Source organism: Thecamonas trahens, assembly GCF_000142905.1.
Source record: "Thecamonas trahens ATCC 50062 unplaced genomic scaffold supercont1.4, whole genome shotgun sequence".
Lineage (NCBI taxonomy): Eukaryota > Apusomonadida > Apusomonadidae > Thecamonas > Thecamonas trahens.
Genome location: NW_013657676.1, coordinates 375,256 through 402,094, shown reverse-complemented (window position 1 = coordinate 402,094; position 26,839 = coordinate 375,256). Strand labels below are relative to the sequence as shown.

General features: G+C 63.4%; 11 protein-coding genes across 11 annotated transcripts; 5 read left to right on the top strand and 6 right to left on the bottom strand.

Annotated features, from left to right (window-relative positions):
* Positions 1-255: 255 nt before the first annotated feature.
* Positions 256-1,302, bottom strand: AMSG_01037 (uncharacterized protein; the record flags this gene model as incomplete). Its single annotated transcript, XM_013906758.1, has 1 exon — positions 256-1,302. The coding sequence occupies one exon, from the start codon at positions 1,300-1,302 to the stop codon at positions 256-258; it is 1,047 nt and encodes a 348-aa protein (XP_013762212.1).
* Positions 1,303-1,645: 343 nt separating this feature from the next.
* On the bottom strand, positions 1,646-2,742 carry AMSG_01036 (uncharacterized protein; the record flags this gene model as incomplete). Its single annotated transcript, XM_013906757.1, has 3 exons — positions 1,646-1,723; positions 1,765-2,578; positions 2,735-2,742. 3 exons carry the CDS (start codon positions 2,740-2,742, stop codon positions 1,646-1,648), a joined length of 900 nt encoding a protein of 299 aa, XP_013762211.1.
* A 451-nt stretch (positions 2,743-3,193) lies between these two features.
* AMSG_01035 (mannose-1-phosphate guanyltransferase beta) lies at positions 3,194-4,857 on the bottom strand (the record flags this gene model as incomplete). The annotated part of the gene is made up of 3 exons (XM_013906756.1): positions 3,194-4,177; positions 4,461-4,527; positions 4,729-4,857. 3 exons carry the CDS (start codon positions 4,855-4,857, stop codon positions 3,243-3,245), a joined length of 1,131 nt encoding a protein of 376 aa, XP_013762210.1. The 3' UTR covers positions 3,194-3,242.
* A 436-nt stretch (positions 4,858-5,293) lies between these two features.
* On the top strand, positions 5,294-7,342 carry AMSG_01034 (integrator complex subunit 11; the record flags this gene model as incomplete). Its single annotated transcript, XM_013906755.1, has 1 exon — positions 5,294-7,342. One exon carries the CDS (start codon positions 5,294-5,296, stop codon positions 7,325-7,327), a length of 2,034 nt encoding a protein of 677 aa, XP_013762209.1. The 3' UTR covers positions 7,328-7,342.
* A 958-nt stretch (positions 7,343-8,300) lies between these two features.
* AMSG_01032 (CAMK protein kinase) lies at positions 8,301-10,151 on the top strand. The gene has a single exon (XM_013906754.1). It carries the CDS (start codon positions 8,331-8,333, stop codon positions 10,143-10,145), a length of 1,815 nt encoding a protein of 604 aa, XP_013762208.1. The 5' UTR covers positions 8,301-8,330; the 3' UTR covers positions 10,146-10,151.
* AMSG_01031 (uncharacterized protein) lies at positions 9,709-15,083 on the bottom strand (the record flags this gene model as incomplete). Its single annotated transcript, XM_013906753.1, has 2 exons — positions 9,709-13,108; positions 13,141-15,083. The coding sequence occupies 2 exons, from the start codon at positions 15,081-15,083 to the stop codon at positions 10,150-10,152; spliced, it is 4,902 nt and encodes a 1,633-aa protein (XP_013762207.1). The 3' UTR covers positions 9,709-10,149.
* Positions 15,084-15,713: 630 nt separating this feature from the next.
* AMSG_01030 (uncharacterized protein) lies at positions 15,714-18,249 on the top strand. The gene has a single exon (XM_013906752.1). It carries the CDS (start codon positions 15,720-15,722, stop codon positions 18,201-18,203), a length of 2,484 nt encoding a protein of 827 aa, XP_013762206.1. The 5' UTR covers positions 15,714-15,719; the 3' UTR covers positions 18,204-18,249.
* On the bottom strand, positions 17,857-19,260 carry AMSG_01029 (uncharacterized protein). Its single transcript, XM_013906751.1, has one exon. It carries the CDS (start codon positions 18,880-18,882, stop codon positions 18,337-18,339), a length of 546 nt encoding a protein of 181 aa, XP_013762205.1. The 5' UTR covers positions 18,883-19,260; the 3' UTR covers positions 17,857-18,336.
* A 509-nt stretch (positions 19,261-19,769) lies between these two features.
* Positions 19,770-23,274, top strand: AMSG_01028 (uncharacterized protein). Its single transcript, XM_013906750.1, has one exon. The coding sequence runs from the start codon at positions 19,851-19,853 to the stop codon at positions 22,824-22,826; it is 2,976 nt and encodes a 991-aa protein (XP_013762204.1). The 5' UTR covers positions 19,770-19,850; the 3' UTR covers positions 22,827-23,274.
* On the bottom strand, positions 22,647-24,830 carry AMSG_01027 (uncharacterized protein). Its single transcript, XM_013906749.1, has 2 exons — positions 24,649-24,830; positions 22,647-24,572 (listed from the first exon to the last, which is right to left on the bottom strand). Exons 1-2 carry the CDS (start codon positions 24,780-24,782, stop codon positions 22,667-22,669), a joined length of 2,040 nt encoding a protein of 679 aa, XP_013762203.1. The 5' UTR covers positions 24,783-24,830; the 3' UTR covers positions 22,647-22,666.
* A 154-nt stretch (positions 24,831-24,984) lies between these two features.
* Positions 24,985-26,745, top strand: AMSG_01026 (uncharacterized protein; the record flags this gene model as incomplete). The annotated part of the gene is made up of 2 exons (XM_013906748.1): positions 24,985-25,110; positions 25,482-26,745. 2 exons carry the CDS (start codon positions 24,985-24,987, stop codon positions 26,706-26,708), a joined length of 1,353 nt encoding a protein of 450 aa, XP_013762202.1. The 3' UTR covers positions 26,709-26,745.
* Positions 26,746-26,839: the final 94 nt, after the last annotated feature.

The window sequence follows — 26,839 nt, the reverse complement described above, 5'->3', positions numbered from 1 at the left end:
AGTGTGGAGAACTTGATGGCAGACTTTGGAATGTCAAGGTCCAGCAGCTGGGCAAGTGAGAGGAAGGGCGGTTCTGTGAGTGCGGAGAGGAAGGAGGGGGGGGGGTCGGCAACAGGCGCTTGTGGTGGAGGGCGGTGACGGGCTGGCACATGCAGCGATTGACGAGGACTGGCGATGGAAGGTGCTGGCAGGTGTGACTGGACATTATCGGGATCAAAGGGCAAGGGTATTTCCAACGGCAGGGGGGTAGGGGGGCTAGACGACGGCCTCCGAGTCAAAGACGCCGGGGAGAGCAACCTCGAGGAGTTGCAGATCGTCAGAGAGATCGCAGAGAGAGGACGGCATGCCGGCGGGAACAAGAAAGGCATCGCCCGCAGCGAGAGAGTCTGTCCGTGAGGGTGTGGAAAGAGTGAGCGAGCCATCGAGAACAAAGGTGAAGAGAATGTCGGCAGAGTGGTGGAGGCGTGGAGTCGACGTGACGCGATCGCCGACGGCAGGGTGGGCGACGATCGAGACAGAAGCCTTGCCGAGTGTGGCGGCAGCGACGCCGGTGTCGCAGGCTGCCAGGCCCGGGATGCGCGCGGGAGCCCAGACTGCCTGTGACGGCGTGAAATGGACAAACGCCTGGCCCGAGAACCGCCGCTTCGGGAGATGCGCAGAGGTGGGGAGCGTAAGATCGTGGTCGATGGTCGTCATGTGCTCTGCGGGCACGCCGAGCTCGATGACCTCGAGATCAGATGATGCGCGGAGGACGCGGTGGCGGATGAGTGGCGGCTGGATGACACACGCTCCTGCGGTTAGCCGGAACGGCGGGCCCTGGTCCTCGTAGACGACCTCGACCCAGCCGCGGTAGCAGTAGATGAGCTGGAACGAGACGTCGTGAAAGTGGACCGAGTCGGGAACCTCGCCTCCGCCGGGAATGCGGATGTGCGAGGCGATGACCGCGCCACCAAGCCGTGACGGGATGAGATCGCGATAGGCCATGCCAGCGCGGCCGACTCCCCACGCATCAGTGGCACCGGCGCGAGTCACCACCAGCTCGGGGAGGACGGGTGGGACAACAAGCGGCGGCGCAGCATGCTCAAGCCTGATGCGGCATCCGTTCGGTGCCAAGATGGCTCGCTCGCCGTCGGCCACCGCGTCTGGATCAGCGACACGAAGGACCATGGTGCCAGCCATGCCGTCAGCGCCGCGCTGGAGGCGGACAGTCACGCCGTGGCCGGCCACCACGGCTGTTGCCGGGTCGTCGGCCGGGTACACTCGCACCAGGACCATGCCGAGCGTTTCAGTGAAGAATGCCATGTCGTCGGCAATGTTGTACGACGGGAGGACGATCTCAGCCGCAGCACCGGCAAGGGCAGGTGGACACGCTGCTGCAGTTGCTGGACGAGCCTGGCCGGCTCGCCTCCATCGCGCCCACACAGCAGCCAGGCCGCGGATCGCAAGGCCAGCAGCGGCTACTCCGAGTGCGGCGTGGAGCCAGCGACGGGATGGGGTGGGGAGTGAGTGTCGCATGGGCGCCCGAGAGGTGTGTGGCCACGGCTGACAGGCAGGCACGGTGGGCAAAACAAAGGTGGGTATGCGGAGGCTTGTCAAACGTTTTATCGTCGTCATCACGGCCGAGGAGGCTCAACAAAGACGCTGCTTAGAAGCCGTAGCCGGGGTAGGCCGAGCCGTACGGGGCCGGCGCGGCGCCGGGGTACTGGAACTGAGCCTGCTGCTGCTGCGGGCACCGAAGCCGCCAAAGCCGGGCATCGGGAGCACGCGCTCGGCGATGATGTTGTCCTCCTCGGTGGTGGCAAACGGCAGCGAGTTGAGGTACGCGATCTCCTGGCGGAGGCGCGCGTTCTCGGCCATGAGCAGGTTATCCGTCTTGCGGACGTACACATGGCGGGTCATGCTCGGCGCCTTGGTCTGCATCGGCTTGGGCACGGCGACCTTGCGCTCGACCTCAACCTCGCGGATGTGGTACTGCGGGACAGGGACGCGCTGCTGGACAACACGGACCGGGCCAGGCACCTGCACCTGCTGCGGGACCGGGCGACGGATGACCGGACCGGGCACCTCAACCTTGACGTCCTTGTACGTCACAGGGCCGGGAATCTCGACCTTGACCTCCTTCTCCACAACCGGGCCGGGCACGTACTCCTTCACCACGCGCTCAATGACCGGGCCGGGAACCTCGACGCGCTCGATCCGCTCGCGGACCGGGCCGGGAACCTCAACCTTCTCATCCTTGTAGATGATCTGGCCGGGCACAAACTGCTTGACGGTGCGGACCGGGCCGGGGATGACATCGGGCACGACACGCGGGATGACCGGGCCGGGGATGACGCGACGCTTGATGGTCGGCGGGCCCTGGACGACCTGCGCGATCTCGGCGTGCGGGATGCGGACGACGACGTTCTGGAAGGTCTCGGCCTCCTGGACGTTGACGCTGGCCGGGCCAGACGGGCCGGCGACGAACGAGCCGACGACCGGGCCGGTGGCGTTGTACGCCGAGCCGTAGCCGGACGGGTTACCAAAGGTGGTAAAGTTGGTGGTGTCGGCCGGGGCGGCAGCAGCGGTGGGGTTGGACCTGTGACACAAGCGAGTGGGGAGCGGGTGAGTGCATGCGCAGAAAGGAACGACGCGACCTTTTGGTGCCGCGCCCGACCCAAAAAAAAAGCCAACGTCCAACGGCCGCACCGTCCGAGCCGCGGAACCTCCCACTGGCAGGGGGTGCTTGCTCAACGAGCGCATGCACTACCTAGCATCATGTGTGTGCTTGTCGCCGCCTTGCTAGCTCGGAAGAAGCGCTCGGAGCGGATCTACACGAGGGTAATACCCACTTGCGTCGGGCAGGGAAGGACGACAGAAGAAAAAGCCATCCGTCGCCAGAGGGCAAAACCCACGCAGAAGGCGGCGCTATGGCTGCTTCCATGGATACCGTGTAAATAAACACGAGGCAAACCGTGTGGGGCACGCTGTGGCTGGCAGATGCAAGATGTGGATGTGTAGGCGTACATGATGAAGATGAAGAGAGTGGGGTGGGGAAGAGGTGCGGTTGTTGGGGCTGGAGCTGGAGCCAGCGGAGCTGTGCGGCGGGTCGGAGTGTGAACGGTCGGAAACGAGGCGAGCTTTCGCGGGGAGCGGCAGCAAAGGGTGGGGGGGGGGGACGGAAGGGGGCGAGTACTTCATTGACCGACCCGGCTGGGACAGGACAGGGACGAGGGGGAAGGCCAGTGGGATGGAGACACGGACTACATAACGATAGACGGGGTGGGGATGTCGTCCTTGATGGTCTTGTGCGGGAGGATGCGGGCGCCGTTGATGTAGAGCTCGTCGGTGATCTTGACGTCCTCGCCGAGGACCGAGATGTTCTGGAGGCGGGCCCAGCGGCCGACGGTGGAGTTCCAGCCGATGATGGAGGACTTGACCCAGGCGTGGGCCTTGACCTTTGCGCCGGCGAGCAGAGTGGTGCGCTGGACGCGTGCGCCGGCACCGATAGAGCAGCCCGGGCCGATGACGACGTTCGGCCCGACGAGGGCGGTCTCGTCGACGACGGCGTCCGGGTGCATAAAGACAGGACCGATAAAGTTATCACCCTCGACCAGCGAGCCGACGAAGGTAGCGCCGGACGGGCCCTCGCCCGAGACGTCACCCGAGGCCAGCGCGGAGAGGTACATGACCATGCCCTTGAGGTAGTCAGGCGGCTGGCCAATGTCCATCCAGAACGCCGGCAGGTCCATGCAGTACAGCTGGCCCTCATCGGCCATGACCGGGAAAATTTTCTTCTCGATCGAGGTCGGCGCCAGCGGGATGCGCTCCAGAATGGCCGGGTTGAAAATGTAGATGCCGGCGTTGATGCGGTTGCCCACGTAGACCTGCGGCTTCTCCACGAACCGTTCGATCTTGCCATCGCCGTCCGACACAACGACTCCATACTTGGATGGCTCCTCCACCTTGGTCACCATGATCGTGCCCTCCTTCCCGTGCGCCTTGTGGAAGGCAATGAGCTCCTCGAACGGGAACGTGCAGATCACGTCAGAGTTGAGCACAATAAACGGCTCGCCGTCCGAGCCCAGAATGCTCTCCGCCAGCTTGAGCGGGCCAGCCGTACCGAGCGGCTCCTCTTCCAGCGAGGTCGAGATGCGAATGCCGAGCTGTAGTTTGCCGCCCACCCATGTCGGGCTTGCTGTGAGTCGTGGCAGACTTCCCCCCCCCCCAGAAGGGGGGGGGGGCTGGCTTGGCAGGCTACTCCAAAACTGACCTACCACCACCTCCCGTGCCCACGCCTCCGCCGCCCTCCCTTCCTCCTTCCGACAAAGCCACCCAAGTCGTGCCATTCTCCACCAACCCCTTCACCCGATTCCCCCATGTCTGTCTCCCCCTCCTCCCCGCCCCTCCCCTCCCCTCTTTCTCCACTCTTTCTCCATCCCCTCCCCTTTCCCCTCCCCTTTCCCCCTCTTCACTTGCACTCGGGAAAGCCTCCATCATCTTCTCGGGCTGGTAGTTGACGGCGAGGACAACCTCATCGATACCGGCCTGTACACGCGTACAGTCTATGTAAGTAGCTCGCCCTCTAGCAACCTATCTCCCATAGTACTCTTTATGTGCGCCCCATACGCATACGGTCGTTGTGGACTCTGCCTGTGACGTGGATCGACGGCAGGCCCAAAGCGCGTCGCCGACCACCAGCACCCACACCTCCCCACATAACGCCAACACAGGGGGGGGGGGACGTACCTTAACAAGTGCCTCAATCTGGTGCAGGACGATTTCCTTGTTAGCAAAAGGAACCACCGGCTTGGGCGCGGAGAGAGTGAGCGGACGCAGGCGAGTACCAAAGCCACCAACAAGAATAAGTGCCTTCATCTGTGTGTGTGTGTGGTCGGGAGGGAAAGGGGAGAGAGACGGGTGGCGAGCCGAGAAAGTTGGAAAGCCATTCTTCCTGCCTTCAGATGTCCGACCGGATGTTTAGCCTCATCAGACAGACGGGTTGGGTGACGATGGTCTTTGACATAATAGCCTGCAAAGACATTCTGCATGCGTGCGGCTGAGATTGACATTGAACACTGTCTGGATCAGGGAGGAGGGGGGGGAGGGGGGGAGGGATGGGGAGGAGGAGAAGGGATGCTCGACCATCAGCCAGATGGCTGATTGATGGCTGGGAGCAAGAGCCACTGGACGCCACTCGCTCACGACACGGTACACACTCAACAAACACAACACCACAGCCAAACCCCACCACACCCAACTTCAGCCTCCCACACAACCGCTCTCTACCTCAAGCTTCCCACACACGCATACGATGGCCAACATCGAGATCCTCCCGCTCGGCGCCGGGCAGGACGTGGGGCGGTCGTGCGTGGTGGTGACGCTCGCGGGCAAGCGCATCATGTTCGACTGCGGTATGCACATGGGGTACAACGACTCGCGCCGCTTCCCGGACTTTTCCTTCCTCATCCCGCATGCGGCAGGAGAGAGCGCCATGGGCGCTAGCGGCGAGGTTGGCGCAAGTGGGGCCGGGGTAGGTGCAGCGGGCGAGGCCGGAGCCAACGACAGTGCCCGCGAGACCGCCGTCGACTTTACGGGCCTCATCGACGCTGTGGTCATCACCCACTTTCACCTCGATCACTGCGGCGGGCTGGTGTACTTTACCGAGATGTGCGGATATGACGGTCCGATCTACATGACGACGCCGACCAAGGCCGTGGCGCCCATCTTGCTCGAGGACTTTCGCAAGATCATGGTGGAGCGGCACGGCATGCGCAAGTTCTTCACTTCGGCAGACATCAAGAACTGCATGAAAAAGGTGATCCCAGTTGCGCTGCACGAAACGGTTCATGTTGACGAGAGCCTCTCGCTCAAGGCGTACTACGCCGGGCACGTCCTCGGCGCCGCCATGTTCCTCGCGTCAGCCGGCGGCTCTTCGGTCCTCTACACCGGCGACTACAACATGACGCCCGACCGCCACCTCGGCGCCGCCTGGGTTGACCTCTGCAAGCCGACCGTGCTCATCACCGAGTCGACGTACGCTACCACCATCCGCGACTCGAAGCGCGCGCGTGAGGGCGACTTTCTGCAGCAAGTCCACGAGGCCGTCGCCCGCGGCGGCAAGGTCCTCATCCCGGTCTTTGCCCTCGGCCGCGCTCAGGAGCTTTGCATCCTCCTCGACACGTACTGGGAGCGCATGGGCCTCGGCGGCATCCCCATCTACTTTTCGGCCGGCCTCACCGCCAAGGCCAACATGTACTACAAGCTCTTTATTCCGTGGACCAACCAGAAGATCAAGGAGTCGTTTGTCCGCCGCAACATGTTCGAGTTTGCCCACATCTCCGAGTTTGACCGGTCGTACGCAGACTCGCCCGGCCCGTGCGTTCTCTTTGCCACGCCAGGCATGCTCCACGCCGGCACCTCGCTGGCTGTCTTCAAAAAGTGGGCCCACTCGCCCAAGAACCTCGTCATCCTTCCTGGCTACTGCGTCAAGGGCACCGTCGGCGCCAAGCTCCTTGCTGGCGAGACCAAGGCGCTCGAGGTCGACGCGTCGACCGTTATCGACGTCAAGATGCAAGTCTCGGCGCTCTCGTTCTCGGCCCACGCTGACGCCAAGGGCATCCTGCAGCTCATCTCGCAGTGCCAGCCCGAGTCGGTGGTCCTCGTCCATGGCGAACGCCGCAAGATGAACTTTCTCAAGGACAAGATCCGCTCCTCGTTCAACTTGCCGGCCTACAATCCGCCCAACGGCGAGACCCTGACCCTCACCACCACGCCGCACTTGGTCATTGACCTCGAGTCTGACCTCGTCGCCGCCTCGCTCTCGTCCAAGCGCAAGCGCCTGCCGAGCTACGCTGCTGCCAACGGCGACAACGACGGCGACAATGACGACGACGCCGCCCCTCTTCCGCTTGCCGCCCCGCTCGCCACAAAGCGCGCAAAGCTTCTGGACCGGCCGGCCATCCCGCTCTCGGGCGTCCTCCTCGTCGACCGCGACTCGTCCGGCGCGGTCGGCGATGCCCGCCTGCTCTCGGCCTCGTCGGCTCTGCAAGAAATGGGCATGGTTGAAGTCGGCATGACCGTCGCTGTCGACGTCCATGTCGCTGATGCCGACCTCGCCGCCGTCGCCGCACACCTCGCCGCCCTCCCCTCCCTCGCTTCAGAGCTCAACATGACGCACGACCCACCGAACCGCCTTGTCTCGGCCTCGACTTCGCTCGTCATCTCCATCCCGCCTGACAACCCGTCCAAGTTTGTCTTTGCCTGGCACTACCGCGACGATGCCCTCGCCCGCCGCGCCCTCACTGCTGTACATGCCCTCGCGCCCGCGGCGCAAGCCGCTCTGTAAACCGTGACAGCCCACAATGTCAGTCCCTGCCGCTCCGCCGCGACACATGCCGCCGTCGCCGCGACCGCTGACCATGCCGGGACTGCCGCCGCTGTTTCCGCGACCGCTTTCTACGTGGCGACCGCGATCGCGACCGTGATCGCAACCGCGACCGGGACCGTGAACGTGCAAGCGACGGGGGAGGTCTCGCCACAAGACTTGAAGCGAGATCCGGGGCAAGAGCAGCCACAAGGGCCATCGGATCGCCTCTTGCCTTGGCTGCAGCGGCGCGATGGATGCCAGCCGTGCGAGCTCCACGCCGTCGGTCCGGGGCCCCCACTCCGCCCGCCGGCAACGCCGGCGGCACTAGCTCGTCGCCCAGGGTTTGAGGGCGAGGCGGGCGAGGCGGCGCAGGCGGCGCCAGCTCGGGCACAAAGAGCGTGGCGGTCACCGGCCCTACATCACCGCCGCCGCCCGCCGGGCCATCAACCCGTCTCGCGGCATGCATGTGCGCATGCAGCCGTGTTGCTCTCTCATCGGCCGCCCGCTCTGCTGCCGCCGCTGCCGCCTCATCCGCATCCACCCGAGCCCGATTGGCGGCACTCCACACATTCCACGACTTGTGCGGGATGAGATTGAGCGGCGCCATGTCTCCACCTTTCGCACAGCAGAGCCAATCGCCAGAAGCCCCGCTGCCAGCCAAGACGAGCAAGACAAGTCCCCCCGCCCGACGACAGCCCAGTCACTCGGAGCCGCCTCCGATTCGTCTCCCATCCCCTTGCGAGACCGATCGAGACCTTTGATGACAGCCAGTGCCCCTACCAAAGGCATTGGAGGAAACTGGCTGTACTTGATCGGTAGAGCCCGCCATCCCAGCGAGCGTGAGAGTGTGTCTGGTCGGATTCGGTGCCAGCTGGTGCGGGAGCGGCTGCTGCGCGGTAGCCAGGGCCAGAGCCGGAGCAAGCTCAATCTCTGACAACAGACACCGCACTCTTTGGTAAAGAGAGCGAGGGTGTGTGAGAGGATGGCGGCGTCGTTGCTGGTCCATGGCATGGAGTCTGACGAGCTGTCGGCCTCTTCGTTTGCGTTCTCTTCGTCAGACGGTGACCTGCCGCCTGCTGGCGATGGCGTTGTCGTCGTACCGCATGAAGACGGTGCGAGCAAGGAAGGTGCTGGCACATCGCAGAGCGAGATTTCCTCCGATGCGCTGCTCGAACGGTTGCGCAAGGCCGAGGCTGCTCTGGCCTCTCGGGACGCGCTCATTCTCTCGCTGGAAGACGACATCGATGCGCTCATCGAGTCGCACCGCCGCAACCAGGAGGAAAAGTACGATGCTCTGGCAGAGGCCGATGAGCACATCAAGGCGCTACAGGGCCAAATTGCGCTACTTTCGGACGAGCTGACAAGGTCAGGTGCGCCCCAGCGTCGCCGCCGTCGCAAGCGCATGTCGCGCTCGGCAGACGTCTCGCTCGAGACCGCCGACGCCGATCTCGCCCGCCTCCAGGCCGACAAGGACGCGCTGGTGGCCGACCGCACTGCCCTCCAAGAGCGGCTCGCTATCATGACTGACAAGCATGCTGCGCTGCAGGCGTACGTCGACTCGCGCCGCTCGCGCCGCCGTCGTCGCCGGCATCGGTCCAAGACCGAGGTCGCCGACGCCCACGCTGCCGCTGCCTCGGCCCCCGCGCCGACAGCCGCTGCCTCGGCCGTCGCGCCGGCCGTGAAAGTCCAAGGCGAGTCAGACTCAGACTCAGACTCAGATAGCGGCTCGTCGTCGTCATCGTTGTCGTCGTCGTCGTCCGACTCGTCGTCTGACTCGTCCGCGGCAGACTCGTCGCCCGGCTCGGATAAGATTTTGCCGTCGATGCCCGCACTCAAGCGGATGCCCGGCTTTACCACACAGCAGGAAGACAACATGCTGAGTCTAGCAGACCGGTACATTTTCCGCAAGCGGCTCTTTACCGGCAACGACACGGTTGTCTTCCGTGCGTCGCCAATGTCGGATCCGGACGCGCACGTTGTGGTCAAGATCTTCAACGACAACCGCTACTCGGCGTCAACGCCACCCAAGGTGGTGCATCTACTGAGCTCCCTGCCAGAGCCACGGTCGCCGTACATCATTCCTATGCTGGCGTGGCACCCGCTGCGAGAGACAGGCACCTTTGCAGTTGTCTATCCATACATCGAAGACGCATCGGCCAAGGCGCTGTACAACTTTCTTGGCAGGCTCTCGCTCAAGGCGCTTGCCTCTTTTGCGTACGACATCCTGCTGGCGCTGCAGTACTTTCACAAGCTCGGCTTTATGTATCGCGACATCAAGCCGGACAACATCCTGTTCGACGCTGTCTCCAACCGCGCCATTCTCATCGACTTTGACACCGTCATCCGGTACGATCCCATCGCGCCGCCCAAGACCTTTACCGGATCGCAGGGCTACATGGCACCCGAGGTTGCCGACGAGTGGGCGCGGTGCTCGCGCGGCTACACCCCCCAAGTCGACGTCTACTCGCTTGGTGTTCTCATGTTTGAGCTCGTCTTCAACGTCCCACTCGACCACCGCGGCCGCATGAAGCGCAAGTACCTGGTGGCCAAGATGAGTCACGTCAAGCCATCGAAGCGCAAAGAGATCCACGACCTGCTCGACCGCATGCTCACCGAAGATCCGAACGTGCGCATCACTGTCGATGAGGCGCTCCAGCACCCGTTCTTTGCCAAGACGAGGGCTAGCCGGCGCTCACAAGGTGAGCTTGGGCCTGTTGCGCCGCATCGTGAGCTCATCGAGTCGAACGAGGCGCTACTCGCTGACGACGGTGCCGCCGGCCCATGCAAGGTGCAGTAGCTCTTCAATAGTTGATTCGCAACTGTGCCTCTGCGCCCGAGCCGCTGGGCGCAGTGCCGCCGGCGGCCGACGTGGCCGACCACGAGGTGAGAAAGTCAGCAGTCGACGACGAGCTCGACACAAAGTTGTCGTTGTCGGCGGGGTCCTCGCGCATGTCCTTGACTCCGACAACGTCTCCGTGCGCAATAAAGTACGGCGCTTCGCGCAAGCTCCCCGAGCTGAGCGTCTTGGACTGCTTGTTCGATGCCGCCATGCCCATGCCATCATCGTCGTCGCCCGCGGCGGCAGCAGCGGCGGCTGACGCCTCGTGCGCTCCCCGCTCCGACCCGCGGGTCACCACCCGCCACTGCGCCATGCCGAGATCGTACTTGGCGACAAGGAGCGCGTCAAGCGGGATACCGAGCGCCTTGCTGAGCGCGGCGGCGAGGCTCTCGGGTGTCGGCGCCGTGGCTGCCCGAAAGATAAACTCCTGGACGCTGCTCCACATCCGCCGAAGCGGCGAGCGGACGTGCAAGTATAGAACGAGGTCGGTGTCTGCGAGGGCATTGGAGGCGGGATCGACAATCTCGACAGTGAGCGACTGGCCGTCCAGCAGCTGGTGTGCGCCGAGGGTGACATCAAGTGGGTCTGCCTCGCTCTCGGTGCCAAATGGCGGCGCCGTGAGCAAGCGCTGCGGATGGCTCGGTGACCAAAGGCGGAGCGCGGCTGGATTTCCCCCACAGCGTGAGAACCGCGGCGCGAGGCTCTCCAGAAACTGCCGCGTCGAGTCAAAGGCCGAGACCTCAAGTTCGCCAAACGACAGGAAGCGCGATTCGTCAGCGTGGAGGATGCGGAGGACTGGCGACGACATTTCCGACCCGGCGAGGGCCGAGTCGGAAGCAGTCTCGACGTCTCGGCTGCGCGCAATCATGGCATCGATGGCCGAGGCTGAAGCGGGAGGCATGGGTGGAGACTCATCACCCTCGGCAGCAGACGCGGGAGCAAGCGCGGCGTCGACGGACCAGGCGCCAGGTGGCGAGTACAGCTCAATTCTGAGAATCATGGCGCCTGGCACCGGCGGCTTGCCGTCCTCAAGCCAGACAAGGTCGTCAGCGTGGATGTTGGCGTCATCGAGGGCGAGGCTCTCGTCGGCGTAGAGTCCGGCCGGTCCGTCCCACAGATCGGTCTCGCGCAGCCGGACAGCGGCCGGCTCTGCGCCAACACGAGCAGCCATGAGTGCCTTGAGCGCGGCGAGGCTCTGCGACTTGGCACAGCGGACTGACTGCTCGACCGAGAGCCGGTCACCGTCGGCCGAGCCGTAGACAAAGCGCACGTTGACCTTGTCAGGATCAGGTGCCTCACCCTCCTCCAGCACCAGTTTCTCGCCGTTGACCACCCCAGCGTCGGCAAGCGAGAGCCGCTCCGAGGCAAACTGGTTGCCGTGGAGGCCCCAGCCAGAGGTACGCGCCAGCCGCATGCACGGCAGGGCGGCCGAGGTTCGCCACGGGCCGGTGGGAGGTAGGCGCGTGTGATCGACGTGCTGCTCGAACACCAGTTTCTTGAGCTCGCCCACAGTCATTGTCTTCTTGACCGCGAGCTTGAACACAGCCTGCGGAAACTGGACTGTGAGTGAGTCAGTGACGCAGATGTCGAGCTGGAACTGGCGCTCGATAAAGTGGGCTTGTGCGAGAAAAGCACCGTCGTCAGGTGCGAGCTCAAGCGTGAGTTTGGAGCCGAGTGTAAAGACACCAAGCGCTGCGATTCGGGTCTCCGGCTCTGCCGAGAGCGCGGCCACCCCCGAGGCATCAAGCCGGGAGAGCAGGAGTCGGCTCCAGTCACCAGAGGCGGCAGCTGCCGCAACAGCGGCCAGTGCAGCTGGTGTGACATCCGGCAGCGCGGACAAGTGCTCGAGACCAGCCGGTAGCTGGGCAGCGATGGCAGCCTTGGCCTCGGCGAGCGTGTCGACCTCACGGAGGCGGACCGGAATGGTGACGTGGTCGTTGCAGTTGGCGGCGTTCGGGTAAAAGATGAGGTCAAGTGCGATCTTCTCCTCGGCGCCGGTCCAGAGCTGGCCGTCAACGGTTGTGCCGTCCCAGGCGAGAAGAACGAGTCCGTCAACGTCAAAGCCAGCGTCACGAAGAAGAGTCTCTGGTGGAGTTGTGACTGGCGAGAGCAGGAGCTTGCCCATACGGGTCGAGACCGAGTGGAGGAGCATGTCTTCGGGAGAGCCTGGAACAGCGGAGCCAAACGCGGCCTTGATGTCGTTGCGGAGCGAGGCCAGAGTATGACGGAGGTCGATGTCCATGCGCTGGACGGCGTGGGTCGGCGCGATGACGTTGGCGCGCCGCTTGATGGCGGTCAGCTCGCCGTTGTGAAGAACGTAGTTTGCAGCCGAGTGGACCACCAGCTCTGCGTAGTTGGCCATCTCGGCGTACTCGGAGCGGACAGCGGCATAGTGGGCATCCTTGGAGGCAATAAGCGCGGCAAGATGCGGCGGCGGGGAAGCGGCGGCGGCGGCGGCACGCGCAGCGGCGAGCGAAGAGCGGGCGCGGTAGACTAGCATGTACGAACACTCGGTAGCTGACTCCTGCCCGTACTGCGAGGCGAGGGTGGAGACAGGGATCGGGGTGACTTGCGAGTCGTTGAAGTCGTACCAGCCCGCAAGGTTGGGCGCGCCCGCAAGACGAGCGCGCTCGAGCGCCGGATCTTCAAACTGCGGCAGCGAGGCCGGGTCGACGTTGGTGGCGGCAGCGACATCGTGAGCGTAGGCATGATAGTGGCCGCCGTAGGCACCACCCGAGTGGATGACGACGGCGACTAGGTCAAAGAGCGCAGGCGAGGCCGGGTCGACCGACGGCTGAAACAGCTCGCCCTCGGACGGAAGCAGCTCGTACGGAGCATCAGGATTGCCGGCGTCGGGCGCGACATAGTCTGCGGTGTAAGGCGCCATGTCGAGGACAAGCGGGAAGGGAAGGCCGAGTTGACTTTGACTCGCTTGTTGGCGGCCCAGTCATACTCGAACCGCGAGAGCATGCAGACAAGGAGCGGCGGCAGCTCAGCGATCTTTGCGCCCATGCGGGCATCCTGCTTCGAGTCGCAGACGGCGCACGAGACCTGGTTGTCTCCCTCAAGCACCTCGTAGTCGAGGACCGAGTCGAGGGCAGCCGGCAGCGAGTCAAAGCCTGCAACTGGAATGACGAGGTCGAGGAACGACTCGGGCCGGTCGCGCGCGGTCTCACATGCCATGCAAATGATCCGGTTGAGGAGGGTGCCCTCGTAGAGGGCACGGACTGTGTTGGGCGCCGACGTCTTGCGCAGCTGCTGCTCGACAGCGTCAAACAAGATGCGGTTGAGCTCCTGGATGTCGTGCTGCTGCAATGACTCGTTGTCGAGCCACTGAAAGCCACGGCGAGTCAGCGAGCGGGTTGAGATGGCGGCAACGTTGCGCGAGTGCATCTCTGCAAACAGAGCCTGAAGCTGAAGCAGAACCTTGAGCTGCGGCGTTTCAGGCTCGGGTGCGGGATCGGTTGTGGCCTCGACTGTGGGCTCGGCATCGACTTTGGGAGCGGTGTCGGGCGCAGCATCGGCCTCGACCTCGACTGTGGGCTCGGCATCGACTTTGGGTGCGGTGTCGGCCTCAACCTCGACGTCGGGCTCGGCATCGACTTTGGGTGCGGCATCGGGCGCAGCATCGGCCTCAACCTCGACTGTGGCCTCGGCATCGACTTTGGGTGCAGCATCGGGTGCGGTGTCGGCCTCAACCTCGACGTCGAGCTCGGCATCGACTTTGGGTGCGGCATCGGGCGCAGCATCGGCCTCAACCTCGACTGTGGGCTCGGCATCGACTTTGGGTGCGGCATCGGGCGCGGCGTCAGCCTCAACCTCGACGTCGGGCGCGACCTCGAGCAGAGCATCGGGCACAGCATCGGCCCTAGCCTTGGCCTTGTCCTCAGCCTCAGCTGGGGCCGGTGCTGGTGCCGGTGCCGGTGCCGGTGCCAGGACCGTGGCTGGCTCGTCATCACTATCGGCAGTATGGTTGTCATCGCCATCATCATTTTCACCAAACACGCCGCCAAACAAATCCATGACGCCGTCATCGTTGCCCGACGACGAGTCACCGCCGTCGCCGCCAAATCCAAATAGGTCCAGGTCGTCGTCGGCACCGCCCATGTTGCCAAAGCCACCAGCAGATGAGTCCGAGTCCGAAGAGTCGGCGCCCGGCCGCGACGAGTACGCGACCACCGGCTCGCGGTTGTGCGAGCCGTGCCGGTACGACGGACCAAACGACCGCGGCGGCTTTCCGGTGGAGCGGTCGGTCGCACGCCGCCGGCCTGCCCGCGACAGGTCGCCGCCCTCGAGCACAAAGTTGACCCGCTGCTCCGAGTCGGCCGGATCCGGGTACGCCCGGCACGCCGCCTGGATTTGCGCCATCGAAAAGCCCATACCCGACATCAGATCCAGAGTGGCGTCGTCGACGACAACATCAGCTGCGGGCGAGTCGGGAGCGTCGACATCAGCAGTGTCGGCATCGTCAGATTCGTCGGCAGCAGCATCACTGGCGCCAACATCGTCAACATCGCTCACGCCATAGCCTCTTCCGGTGGTCGGCGCAGCGCCAGCGTCCGAGTTGTCAGACTGGAACATGGCAGCGCAGGCGACCGAGCCGTCGTCGGCCACCTCGAGAGCCTGCGACGACATGCCGAGCTCCTCCTGGTCGAGAGCAAAGAGAGCAGCGCGGAGTTCGGGCGTGAGGTACATGATCTGTAGCAATGAGTTGAGGTAGCATGTGGCACCCTGGTTGAGAATGCCCACATAGCCAGCATCCCCGCGACCCTTGGCCGCACGAGGCAGCCACTGGCCCACTCGCCGCCCCTCTCCACCGCCTCCACTCTTGCCAGCCCCTGTCGCCGCCTTTGACGCTTCTCGAGGATTAAACGCATCCAACGAGTACTCGTCCATGTCCTCTCTGCTGCCTCTATCGAGCTTCTGTGGCTATTTCCTGCGACAAGTGCTGACAGGAGCGGTCGGTGAGGAGGAGACAGGAGGAGAAGGCCCGAATGGAAGCTCGAGCCCCTAAAGAGTCTGTCTGTCCGACTGCCTGCATCTTGACCACACCACGCGCGATGGGAGGGATTGCGACGCTCAAGGGGGATGGAGAACAACAGATTTTTTTATCACACACCGCGTAGCGTATGTATCCATATGTTTGTTGTTGCTCGACTGCAACGCTTAGACCTGCAGCTGTGGCATCGCAATGAGTGCGGGTATTCTACGCCTCAGCCAAGTCCCCAGTCAGACCAGCCAGGAATGATGAAAAACACATCGATTATCCTCTCCTTTGCATTGCGAGCCAGAACATGGCAGATCCATCCTCTTCCCTGTTCCCCTTTCGCTTGCCCTCTCCCCCCTCCCCCCCACCCCTTCTCCCCCACCCCTCTCTGTCTCTCTCTCTCTCTCTCTCTCTCTCTCTCTCTCCCTGAAAAAACCAAGCCAGTTGATTGCACGGGTACACTAGAGAGGATGCGAGTGCAGGTATGGCTACTGATGCTGGGACTGCTGGGGCTGGTGGCGGTTGGTGATGTGGCTTGTGCGGACATGACTGTTGAGCCTACTCGATGCTTGCAGTCAGTGCTGGACGGTGAGCAAGGTTCTCCGGATGGCTGCCCCACTGGTGAGATCGCCAGGGTGAATGCCTTTCAGGGCATGCGCATCACTCTTCTGGGTGACTCGGTTGGCCAGCTTGTCTTTCTTGGTATGCATGCTATTGCTGCTGGGGCAAAGACGCCGGTCCCGAGGCTCAAGCCCAACAAGAACCGCGCGTTTGACGTGGCAGAGCTCAACGCCAAGCTCGAGTACGTCTACGCGCCATATCTGGAGGACATCGAACGCGAGCTGCTGGCTCTGACGCTAGCACCGGCTGAGGATGCCCCGCATGTGGTCATCTGCAACGTCGGCCTGCACGATCTCCTTTATCGTCCAAAGCTCGGCCGCAGCGAGCTGGCCGATCGTGTTGAGGCGTTGCTGGTCACGCTGCGCACGGTGGCAGCACGGTGGGCAGCCAACGACAAGACGGGCCCGTCATGGGGCCTCTGGTTTTCACACACCCCGCTGGTGGATGCTGCACTTTCGGGTCCGCGTGTGGTCTCAACCATCTTTCGCGACGAGCACATCCAAAAGCTCAACGCCTTGGCGCGCAGCACCATCACTAGCGGCGAGTACAATCCACTCACTAGCGGGCTGCTCTATCTTGACCTCCACACTCTGCTGAGTGCCGAGAGCAAGAAGCTTGCAAGCCATGTCCCCGACGGCCTTCACTTTGACGCCGAAGTGGCGATGAAGATTGGCGGCGCACTGGTACAAACTCTTGCGGCGCGGCGTGTCAAGTCGGCGTCGAGCCAGGCTTTGTCACCAAAGACTGTCCATCCAGATTGGCGGCCGTCACGCTGGCTGGAGGCCGCTCATGCTGTTGTAGTCCTCTATCTGTATCTCGGCATCGCTCTCTGGCTCTATGCCGAGTACCACGCTCTCCTGCACGCCCTCAGCACTTCGCCGTCCCCGTTCCGCGCCCTTGCTCCGACGTGGATCCTGAGACTCTTGTACACGAACCAGGAACTGGCACAGTTGCAGCCAGAAGGCGGGACAGACAAAGTGGACATGCCAGCAACAGGACCAAAGGCGGCTGATGACGCCGAGGCCGGTACGACCAGTGGAGAAAACCTTGGTATGCCGCCGGCGTTCAACACCAACAATGCTTTCACCAAGGTCAAGGCCTATCTGCAGAGCAAGGGCGGGCTTGACCTCGCGCGACATGTCCTCTTCCTCAGCCTTGTGATGCTGTACGCCGATGCCGCCGACGGCGACCCTTCGATCAAGCTCTGGCCGTCGGCGCCACGGCAGTACTCGCGCGATCTGTTTGCCTTTCTCAACGTGGCGCTCGGCGCTGCGGCGCTGCTCACCATCAAGCCTTCTTGGTCGACCAAGGGTGGTTGCGAGGCGGATGCGGTCATCCTCAACCGCGAGCAGACCGAGGAGTGGAAGGGGTGGATGCAGGTGGTGTTTGTGCTCTACCACTACTTTGCTGCCAAGGAGACGTACAACATGATCCGGGTCTTCATCGCGGCGTACGTTTGGATGACAGGCTTTGGCAACTTTTCGTACTTTTACATCCGCAAGGACTTCTCCATGGTTCGGTTGACCAAGATGATGTTCCGCCTCAACTTCCTAGTCACTGTGGTGTGCTTCGGCCTGCAGCGGCAGTACATGTTGTACTACGTCTGCGCCCTCCACACCTTTGCCTTTCTTCAGGTCTACGTCACGATGTACATCGGACACGCTTCGAACGAGTCGGTCGCGTTCATGACAGGCAAGCTCTGTGCTCTTGTTGTCTTCAACTTTGTGCTCTTTGACATTCCGGGTGTGTTTGAGGTTGTATTTGCTCCGCTTGCGGGTTTGCTCTCGTACAACGGGTCGCTGCATGAGTGGCACTTTCGCACGCATCTTGACCACTACATGGTGGTGCTGGGCATGGCGAGCGCGTATGTACATCCGCAGGCTACCAAGATCCTGGGCGCACTCAACGCGCAGCGGCCGGTGGTGCGACACACGACCAAGGCTGTGCTGGCCGCCGTCTGCCTCTGGATCGGCTACCTTTGGTTTGTCCACATCCTAGTCGCCAACGACAAGTACGCATACAACGCACAACATCCGTACACGGCGTGGCTTCCGATCCTGCTCTTCATTGTCCTCCGCAACATGTTTACGATCTTGCGCAACTGGCACATGCATCTGTTTGCCTGGCTGGGACGCATCACGCTCGAGACCTACATCCTTCAGCTTCACATCTGGCTCTCGCACGACGCCAAGGCTGTCACCGTCTACATTGACGGCTATCCGCTCATCAACTTTGTGCTTGCCACGCTGCTGTACGTTGCGGCTTCGTGGCTGGTGTTCAAGGCCACCGTGGCGCTGTCGGACGCACTCGTTCCGCGCGGTGCCGAACTCCACGATGTCGCGGTCCGCATCGCGTGGAGCGCGGGCTGTTTTGCCATTCCATGGATCACACTGATATTAGTGGTGTGAGGCGGCACTCGACAGAGACAGACAACAACACAAAGACATTAACGTAGTACTCTCCTCTCACCCTCGATAGTAGAGGGGGGAGGGGAGTAGAAAGGGGAGGGGGGGGGGGGAGGGAGGGAGGTACAGGAGAGAGCTAAATCGGCTTAGGTTCGAGCGACGGCGAGCGCGAGGCGCGGTGGACACGCGGCGGACGATGGATGAGATCGCGGCGGGCAGCGGCAACCGAGGCTTGCAGCCTTTGGGCGCGGCGCGGATCGGCGAGCCGCGCAGGCGCGGGCACAGCACCGTCAGCGGCGGTGGCAGCGGCGGGCGAGACCGCAGCTGGCTGCTGCGCGAGGTCGGAAGCAACCACAGCCGGCGGGCCGACCATCTGGCGGCCGTTGATGACCCGCTTGACAAGGTGGGTCAGAGCGCCGCGAAGGCGGGAGTTCTGGTCGGCGAGCTCGCGGTTGGCGGTGAGGGCGGTCATCATGCGCTTCATGATGATGGCGTTGGTTTGGCGGACGCGTTGCGAGTCGAAGCGCGACTTTTCAAGCTCACAATTGAGCTCGCACATCCGCTGCATCAGCGCGTACAGGCGGGCCTCGGTCGGGTTCGACGCCGTGGCGGCTACCTGCTCGCGCACGGCGTCGAGGACGGCAAGAGGGGCGGAACGTGCATGGCGTGCAGAATCAGACATGCAGAGCAAAGAGAGGCTTAGAGTACTAAGACAATAATGATGAGAGTGACAAGAACAATGACTGCTACAACGGCGACGTCGTGGTCACGGGTTGCGTTGGCAAAGTAGTTGCGCGTGAGCGTCGGAAATGCGCGCCGGGTTTTGGTCACTCTCTATTGAGGACTTCTTTGGAACGCTGCGAAGGTTGATCGAACCTGGAGACCACGCGTTCGAAGCAGAGGGAGGGATAAGGGGAAGGGGGGAGGTGGGAAAAGAAGCCGAAACGAAACAAAGAGGCAGATCAACGTTTGTCAAAGTACTTCAACACGCTTCACCTCGTTGTTAGGGTGTGCGTTGGAGAGTAGGTGGCGTAGATGGGAGAGTCTGGGTGGAGTGTGGCAACTCGTCTGGAAGCTCTCCACGAAGCGTCGTCGCCTCCTTGCGACTCGGTTGGCGACTCGCCTGGCGATTCGACCCAGACTCGGCCAGTGTGATTCGAGTCGCACTCGCCAGTCACAGCCATGACCTCATCAGAAACGAATAGAGCCACAGAGTATGTCAGGGGGGAGAGGGGGAGAGGGGGGGGGGGGGGCATTATTATGAGACAGCCATCGGTAAAGAAGGAGTATAGTGAGCCAGGATTGAGTTGATCACGCCCATGTCGAGGGAGAGGGGGGGGCAGGCAGGGGGGGCCGCAGCCTGGTTGACGACCGGCGACACTGCGTGACCTCCCCCCTCCCCGTTCCCCCTCACACGCTCACGCACACACACTCACACCACACCCCTCCACAGCCACCCCATCCCAAGCGTAGCCTTTAATTGTCAACACATACACACGCATGGCTACTGTGGTCGCATCCCTGGCTCGTCCTGGAGCGCGGACGAGCACTGAGGAGGCAGGGGCAGAGCCGTCGGTCGGGACTGGGGCTGAGGCTGCAGCTCCTGCGGAGGGTGCAGGTCCGGGTGAGGACGAAGGGGACGGCGCAGAGATGGTACTGGTGCGGCCGAAGGACTTTGAGGTCGATGAGGCGTTCTTTGAAACCGGGCGGGACGGGCTGGCCTATGTCTTTGAGTCGCTGCCTGGTGGCGGTCGCGGCTCGACCGTGCCTGTGGACTGGCTGGAGGAGCAGGAGGCTGTGCTCGACGCCGGCCTGGCACGGATCCAACGTGTACTCGACGCGCGGCTGAAAGAGTCGTACGACTCGTTTGTCTCGGGCATGCAGCGGGTCCGCGAGGTGGAGACCGATCTGCAGTTTGCAGGAGTCATTTGCTCTAACGGCCGCCGCAATCTGGGCGCCGCGCGCGACAACCTGACTACCTCGGGCCTGGCAGTCTCTTCGGCGGTAGAGTGCAAAGCGACGGCTACCGCCGTCTTGGACCTGCTCTCGGTCCTGTCGTCGCTGGAGCAGGCGCCGGCCGCCATCGACGCGCAGCTCGAGCTCGGTGCGTTTGCCGACGCCGTGACGCTGGCAGACGAGGTCCTGGCGGCGCTCGACGCAGCCGAAGCACGTGTGGCGGAAGCGGACAAAGTCGACGAAGAAGAAGATGAAAATGGCAAATGCGACGAGGTGGCCGATGACAGCCCCGTCGAGGACCAGGCCGCGCGCGAGCCGCCGACGCTGGTGTGCGCATCGCACCTGCGAGCACAAGTGACCAACGCGCGCAACGCGGCAGTGGTCTCGATGGGCGACGCCATCCGCGAGGCCTTTGTCTCGTTTGATGCAGAGCGATACGGTGCAGTACTCTCGGGCTACGCCGCGGCCGGCAAGGAGGTCTCTGTCAAGACGCTTGGCTCGATTGTGGTCGATGCGGTGCGGCTGGCGACGCGCAACGTGGTGCTCTCTGTGGTAGCACGCGACGGCAAGGTATCGAGCAAAAAGATGCGGATGTACCGGACCAAGTTCAAGTTCAAGGAGCTTGCAGCGCTGGTGCCCGAGGACGCGTTTGTGGAGACGCTCCGCGAGCTTGCGGCGTGCGGGTGCGACCTGCTGTACAACTACTCTGCCGTCGAGTCATGGCACAGGGCCGCGGCGGCCGCAGCCGCAGATGCCAGTGAGCTTCCCCCGGAAATGCCGCTGATTGTGGGCGTGGGCGCGATGCTCCGGGAGCTGCGGTCAGACAAGCTCTGGGCCTCACTGGAGCGGTATGTGGTTTCGTTTGTGTCAGTGGCCAACGTGGCGCTTCTCCCGCCGTCGGCTGTTTTTGGCACGCTCGAGCTGGCGACTGGCCTCGCCGTCATCGGCGACGAGTACTCGGAGACCAAGTGCGGGTCGCTGCGAGCGGCGACCCGGGCGTTTGCGACGACGTACTTTGAGACGGCGCATGCCAAGGCGCTGGACCACCTCAAGACCATTCTTGAGAACGATACCTGGCAGCGGTGGCCGGTCCACGCCTCGTACGGAGTGGCAGACCTGAAGTTTGTTCGCCCACGTCAATCGGTGCTGGCGCGCCCAGTGACGGCGACAGCGTCAACCGGCGGCCGTCTCTCGTTGACCGAGCGGTTTGCGATGGAGGGCAACCCATTCCGTGCGCTTGCGCCGCCGGTCGACGAAGCCGCCTCCGTCGTCGCCAGTGGCGATGCAGGTGGCAGAGGCGAGGTGGCTGCCGGCGAGCGCGGCGGACCGCTGGTCGGCTCAGCCACCATCTCGCTCCTTCGCGCGCTCGCCGAGTACACCCACCTTCTCCCGGCGCTGCAGGCATGCTCGGGCGAGGTGCTCAACGGGATGGAGGAGCTGCTTCTCTTCTACGTGTTTTCAGTCTTCAAGCTGTTTGGCCTCCGCGGGCAGGACCTTGTCCGCGAGCTTACGCTCGACCCACGGACGGCCGGCGGTGCGGCGAGCGAGAGCGGGGCAGGCGCCGGCGAGAGCGGCAGTGGCGCCAGCGCAAGCGGCGGCAACGCCGGCGGCAACGGGACCGGAAGCGGCGGCAGCAACAGCGCCGGCGACGGCTCGGGCGTGCTGGGCGTGGGCAGCTCGGGCAGCGGGGGCAAGGGAAGCAAGGGAGGCAAGGGCAAGATGCCGAAATCGTCATCGTCCAACTCGCTGACGGGGCTGCTGGCGCGAGCGGTGGCGAGTGGCAGCGGCAGCTCGCCGGAAAGCGAGACGACGCGCGTGTTAGCGCTTGTGCGTGCGGATTCGGCGGTGGACGCCGGGCTGGAGGCGTTTGTTGTCCGCGGGCTTGGCCTCCTCCCGCTCGAGTCGCTGCCCTCGCTGTGCTCGATTGTCAACCTCGGCTCGCCGACGACGCTGTACGGGCTGGCGGAGCGGGTGGTAGGCATTGAGTCGCTGGTGTTTGTAGGCGAGGTACTTCGCGAGGTCCGGCCGCAGGTGGAGGAGTCTGTGGACAAGCAGCTGCGCGGGGCAGTGGCCTCGTTTTACGAGACGAGCGTGGCGCAGCTCAACCCGCTGCGCGAGTACATGTACGCCAACGTGGGGACGCGGCTTATCGACCTCAGCGCGTCGTGGCAAGCGCTCAACTCGGTCAACTTTAGTCCGAAAGAAGTGGGCATGGAGCACAACGGATATGTCAACCTGCTGACGCGCGAGTCGCAGATGCTTGCTTCGCGGTTTGCGTCGCTCTCGGAGACCGTGGTGCCGAGCGAGATCCAGGACAAGCTCTGGGCATCGATCATCGAATGCATGGCAACAATGCTTGTCGAGGGGTATGCGACGACGAAAAAGTGCTCGATTGAGGGTCGAGCGCTGATGTTCCTGGACCTCTCTGTCTTCCGGTCGGAGCTGTCCAAGCTGACACGACTCTCGCCGCTGCCTGGGATGGCGCGAGTCGAGGGCTTTGTCAAGGCCTTTTACCTGCAGGAGCACGAGATCATGCCGTGGATCAAGGACCACTTTGGCGAGTACTCGGTGAAGCAGCTGACCGGGCTGGTCTCGTCGGGAGCAGGCGATCTCGGCCGCAAGACGCGGCAAAAGGTGATCCAGTACATCTCCAAGCTGCAGGCGCCGTGAACGGCACACGTTGGACACCTGCTGCGCCGGCAGGGCATCGCCAGCAAAGGCAAGTCATCCGCGCGAGGCGTCAGTGCGGTCAGTGCGGTCGGTGCGGTCGGTGCGGTCGGTGTCCGGCAACGGATACGAGACGACCGACTGCTCCGGGAGGCGCGAGGCTCGCTCGACGTTGGCAGCGAGGAGGAGCTGATGGACTTCGCGGAGGGCCGAGGGACACGACTTGGACATCCACTCCCGAAAGCGCTTGTGCATGATGCTTTGGAACTCTGCGTGCTGCTCGAGGGGAAGCGGCGGGTTGGAGATGAGTTGAAGGAACGAGTCGATCTCGGCCTGACGGGCGGCGAGGGCGTCGGCAAAGGAGGGCGGAAGCGGGAACGGGTTCTTCCGCGTCGCGCCCTCCATGTGCAGCGGAACGACAAACGGCGTAAACTTGTCAGGTTTGAGCAGGGCAAACGACGTCGACGCGTCGCGCTCGGAAATAGAGGCCAGCTCGGCGTGTGAGGCGGCGGCGTCTGCGGCGGCGGCCGAGTAGAGCGAGATGACCTCGTTCCACTTGTTGGGCGCCGATGGGTCAAGGCCGGCACGCTCAAGGTGTGCGCCAAGGAGCGGGTAGTGTGTGTTGAACGGAGCAAAGGTGAGGCGCTCGGACTTTCCTTGAGAAGCGGGCGAGTGAGCGAGAAGAGGTAAAACGACGAGTTGACACAGTTCTTGACGGTGAGGGCGGCGGTGGCGCAGATGAGGCGGACGCCGACGCAGCGCTGCACGCGGACAGCCTTGGCGACAGCGCCAACGACAATGGTCAAGTTCTTGCAGCCGTAGATGGTGACGTAGTCGTGCGGGCCCAGAAAGTACATGTACTGGTGCTTGCACCGCACAATGTGTAGCGAGCGGAGCGACGACGACCAGAGGCCGGCCGAGACCTTGCCCATTGTTTTCTTGGCAATGTCGCGATAGACGAGCGGCGGCGCAGACTCGTACCGCTCTTCGCTGGCAAAAGAGGCGTGCTCGGTGTAGGGTACGGCCGGCTCGGCGGGCATGTTGTCAAAAGTGTAGATCTCTGTCTCTTCGGCCTCGTTGAGCGGGCGGCGGCGGAGCGGGAGCAGCGGGTACGCCGTGGTGTTGACCGTCAGGTTAGCGGTGATGTAGTTGACAAGCGCAGGGCCGGCAATGACGGCAGCTGTTGCATCGAGAGTAGTGGGGACGAGAAACTGCGACGGCGGCGCAATGTGGAAGTGGTCGTAGCCCGAGCCGAGGACAAGGGCGAGCTTTGCAACCTCGGTGCGGGCGAGAGGGATGGCGGTGAACGAGAAGAGGGTGTCGTTTGTGGGCGCCTTGTGGTGCTTGCGGAAGAGCACGTCTTCGGCGGTGCCGTGGATGAGGAGCTGGACCAGATGGCGGGCGTGGGCGCGGACCCACTCGGTCTGCATCCGCTCCTCGTAGCGGAGGAGCGAGTTCTCCACCCGCTCGACGAGCTGCGACCGGAGCATGTGCGGGTGGTAGAGCTGAACAAAAAGGAAGAGCACAAACAGCGTGGCATCAACCTTGTCTTCGGTCACTACCCGCGAGACAGACGGGAGGCCGGCGGTAGCGTCATCGCCGCCGGACGACGACGACGCCCCGCTGTCATTGACGGCCGAGACGGCCACCAGCGGCGCCGCGAGGACCCGGAAGGTATCAAAAGCGACAAGCCCCAAGTCCGGCTTGAGATTGAGCTCATTGTGCGCGAGCTTGAGCCAGTCTTTGAGCCTGTGGTGCGAGAGAGCGTGAGTAGCGAGGGAGCAGAGGTTGGGGGCGGGGGTTGGGGAGCAGGAAAAGGTCGTACGAGATCGAGGCCGTCGTGGGGTCACAAGCGGCGCGAAGCGAGTGTGCCACGTCCAGGAGCTTGTTGAGCGAGCCAATGCGCTCTCGAAGGAAGGAGAGCTGATGGGCAAATAGCTCATGTTTGACCCACAACATGCCGTGGGAGTGTGGGGCAGGGGCGTGGGGTGCGGGGCGGAGAGGCGGTCGGGGCAAGGGCGGGGTCGGCGTGGGGTGTTGGCGATCACCGACGCCGGCAAGTCGATCGATCGGTGGCGCGAAGGTGATCGATCAGGGGGCGGGGGGGGCAGCAGGCGGCTGCGGACTGGCGACACTGGGTACACACCTCTTCCGCTGCGTCATGGGCGTCAAGACCGAGGTCGAGAAGGCTATCAAGGGCTCGCAAAAGTGGGTTCTCAAGAAGTACTGCTCGTCCAAGCGCAAGCGTGCCACCCGCTACACCTCTGCCCTTCACCACGAGTTGTCGGTAGGTGACTTTAGCGGCGGAAGGTGCCTCTGTGTTCGGTGGCCGCCCGTTGGGGGGACTGAGGGGGGAAGGGGGGGGGGGGGGAGGGGGGGGGGGTGAGGACTACAAGATGCAAGCGTAGCAAGCAAGGGGAGGTAGAGGTATAGTGTGCAGGACTCACAGACGAGCTGGTGTGATGGTGGTGGTGATGTGGCGGTGGTATTCGACTGGGACTGCGGGCTGGAGCGAGTTCAGGAGGTAGGTTTGGTTGGAAGAGCAAAAAAGCCCGCAGGCGGAAGTGGCTGCAGTGAGACAGGGGGGGAGGTGGGGGGGGAAGGAAGGGTACTGGGTGCTCACATGCGAGACTGGGGTGGTGTGTGACGGATGAATAGTATGTGGTGAACAAGGGGACGCTGCTGCATCTGGCTGTGCTGTACAACAAGCCGGACATGGTCAAGTATCTGGTGGGCAAGGGGTGCGACGTGAACGCGCGGGCCAAGGCGGCGTACCGGGTCTCGTATCATGTGGGGATCAACCTGGCGACCGAGGTGACGCCGCTGCAGCTTGCGGTCCTCCTGTACCGGCACTCTGTGATGAAGACGCTTGTGGGCCTTGGCGCGGACGTGCACGCGGCGGCCAACGGCGAGCGGCTGCTGGCGACCCAGGGCCGGGTGATCAACGGAACGGTGGCGCACCTGTGCGTGCTGTGGGGCCGGGTCGACTCACTGGCATACTTGCTCAAGATCGAGCCGTCTGTGGCGACGGCGCCTGCCGAGGAGGTGTACCGGCTTGGGGTGCCGGTCTCACACCGGTACGCGGTGAAGGATGCGCCGCCGGCGCACCTTGCGGTTCTCTTCAACCACGAGGCGTCGCTGGAAGAGATTGCAGTGTACACGACGGACACATCGACCAAGACTCTTATTGGGCACATCCACTCGGACGTTCGCGACAAGGCTGGCGAGCTGCGCGAGCTCGACTTTGCGTACGGCTCCAAGGCGTTTTCGGCAGCCGATCTGGCCAACAAGCTTGACCACAACACGTGCGCCAAGCTCCTCACCGACCGCAAGCGGCTCAAGAAGCTGCGGAGCAAGCCTTCCAAGCGGCTGGCGGCGATGAAGAAGCGCGAGGCCAAATCGAAGAACTTGCTCAACAAGGTGTATGACGAGGACGACTCATCCGAGAACATCGGCCGTGAGGGCACGATCCGGGTCAAGTCGCGGCCGCGCGGGAGCTCCAGCTCCAACTCGAGTTCGCTGGACTTTGAGGACTCGGACGCCGGCTCGGGCTACAGCTCCGGCTCCGGCTCTGGCTCTGGCTCCGGCTCTGGCTCTGGCTCCGGCTCCGGCTCGGCCTCGGCCTCCAGCTCGGCCTCAGCGCCAGTGCGAAAGGTGGTCAAGAAGAAGTCCAAGAAGAAGCGCAAGGTGAAGAAGGCTGTCGAGTCGGATGCCGACGATGTGGCTACGGTGGAGACCAAGACGACCAAGACGACCAAGAAGAAGCGGCGGAAGAAGAAGGCCGACGCAGAGTCAGATGCTGACGGCGAGACCAAAGTGAGTAAGAAGCGGCGCAAGAAGAAGACGACCAAGACAACCAAGAAGCGGCGCCGCAAGTCGTCGTGATGAGCGGGGGCAATGAATTCATTGTGCCGAAGCAGGAGCCACGTCCATGGGTGCGGCAGAGCTCGAGTTCGAGGACTGCGGCACGATGGCGGTGGTGGAGACGACGTCCATGGGGGCGGGGGCGGCGGGGG

Coding starts and splice junctions, on each gene's coding strand:
- AMSG_01027 (XM_013906749.1), bottom strand. CDS start 24,782: ATGTTGTGGGTCAAACATGAGCTATTTGCCCATCAGCTCTCCTTCCTT. Junction 24,573..24,648: donor CCCACGACGGCCTCGATCTC/GTACGACCTTTT, acceptor CTCGCACCACAG/GCTCAAAGACTGGCTCAAGC.
- AMSG_01032 (XM_013906754.1), top strand. CDS start 8,331: ATGGCGGCGTCGTTGCTGGTCCATGGCATGGAGTCTGACGAGCTGTCG.
- AMSG_01029 (XM_013906751.1), bottom strand. CDS start 18,882: ATGTCTGATTCTGCACGCCATGCACGTTCCGCCCCTCTTGCCGTCCTC.
- AMSG_01030 (XM_013906752.1), top strand. CDS start 15,720: ATGACTGTTGAGCCTACTCGATGCTTGCAGTCAGTGCTGGACGGTGAG.
- AMSG_01028 (XM_013906750.1), top strand. CDS start 19,851: ATGGTACTGGTGCGGCCGAAGGACTTTGAGGTCGATGAGGCGTTCTTT.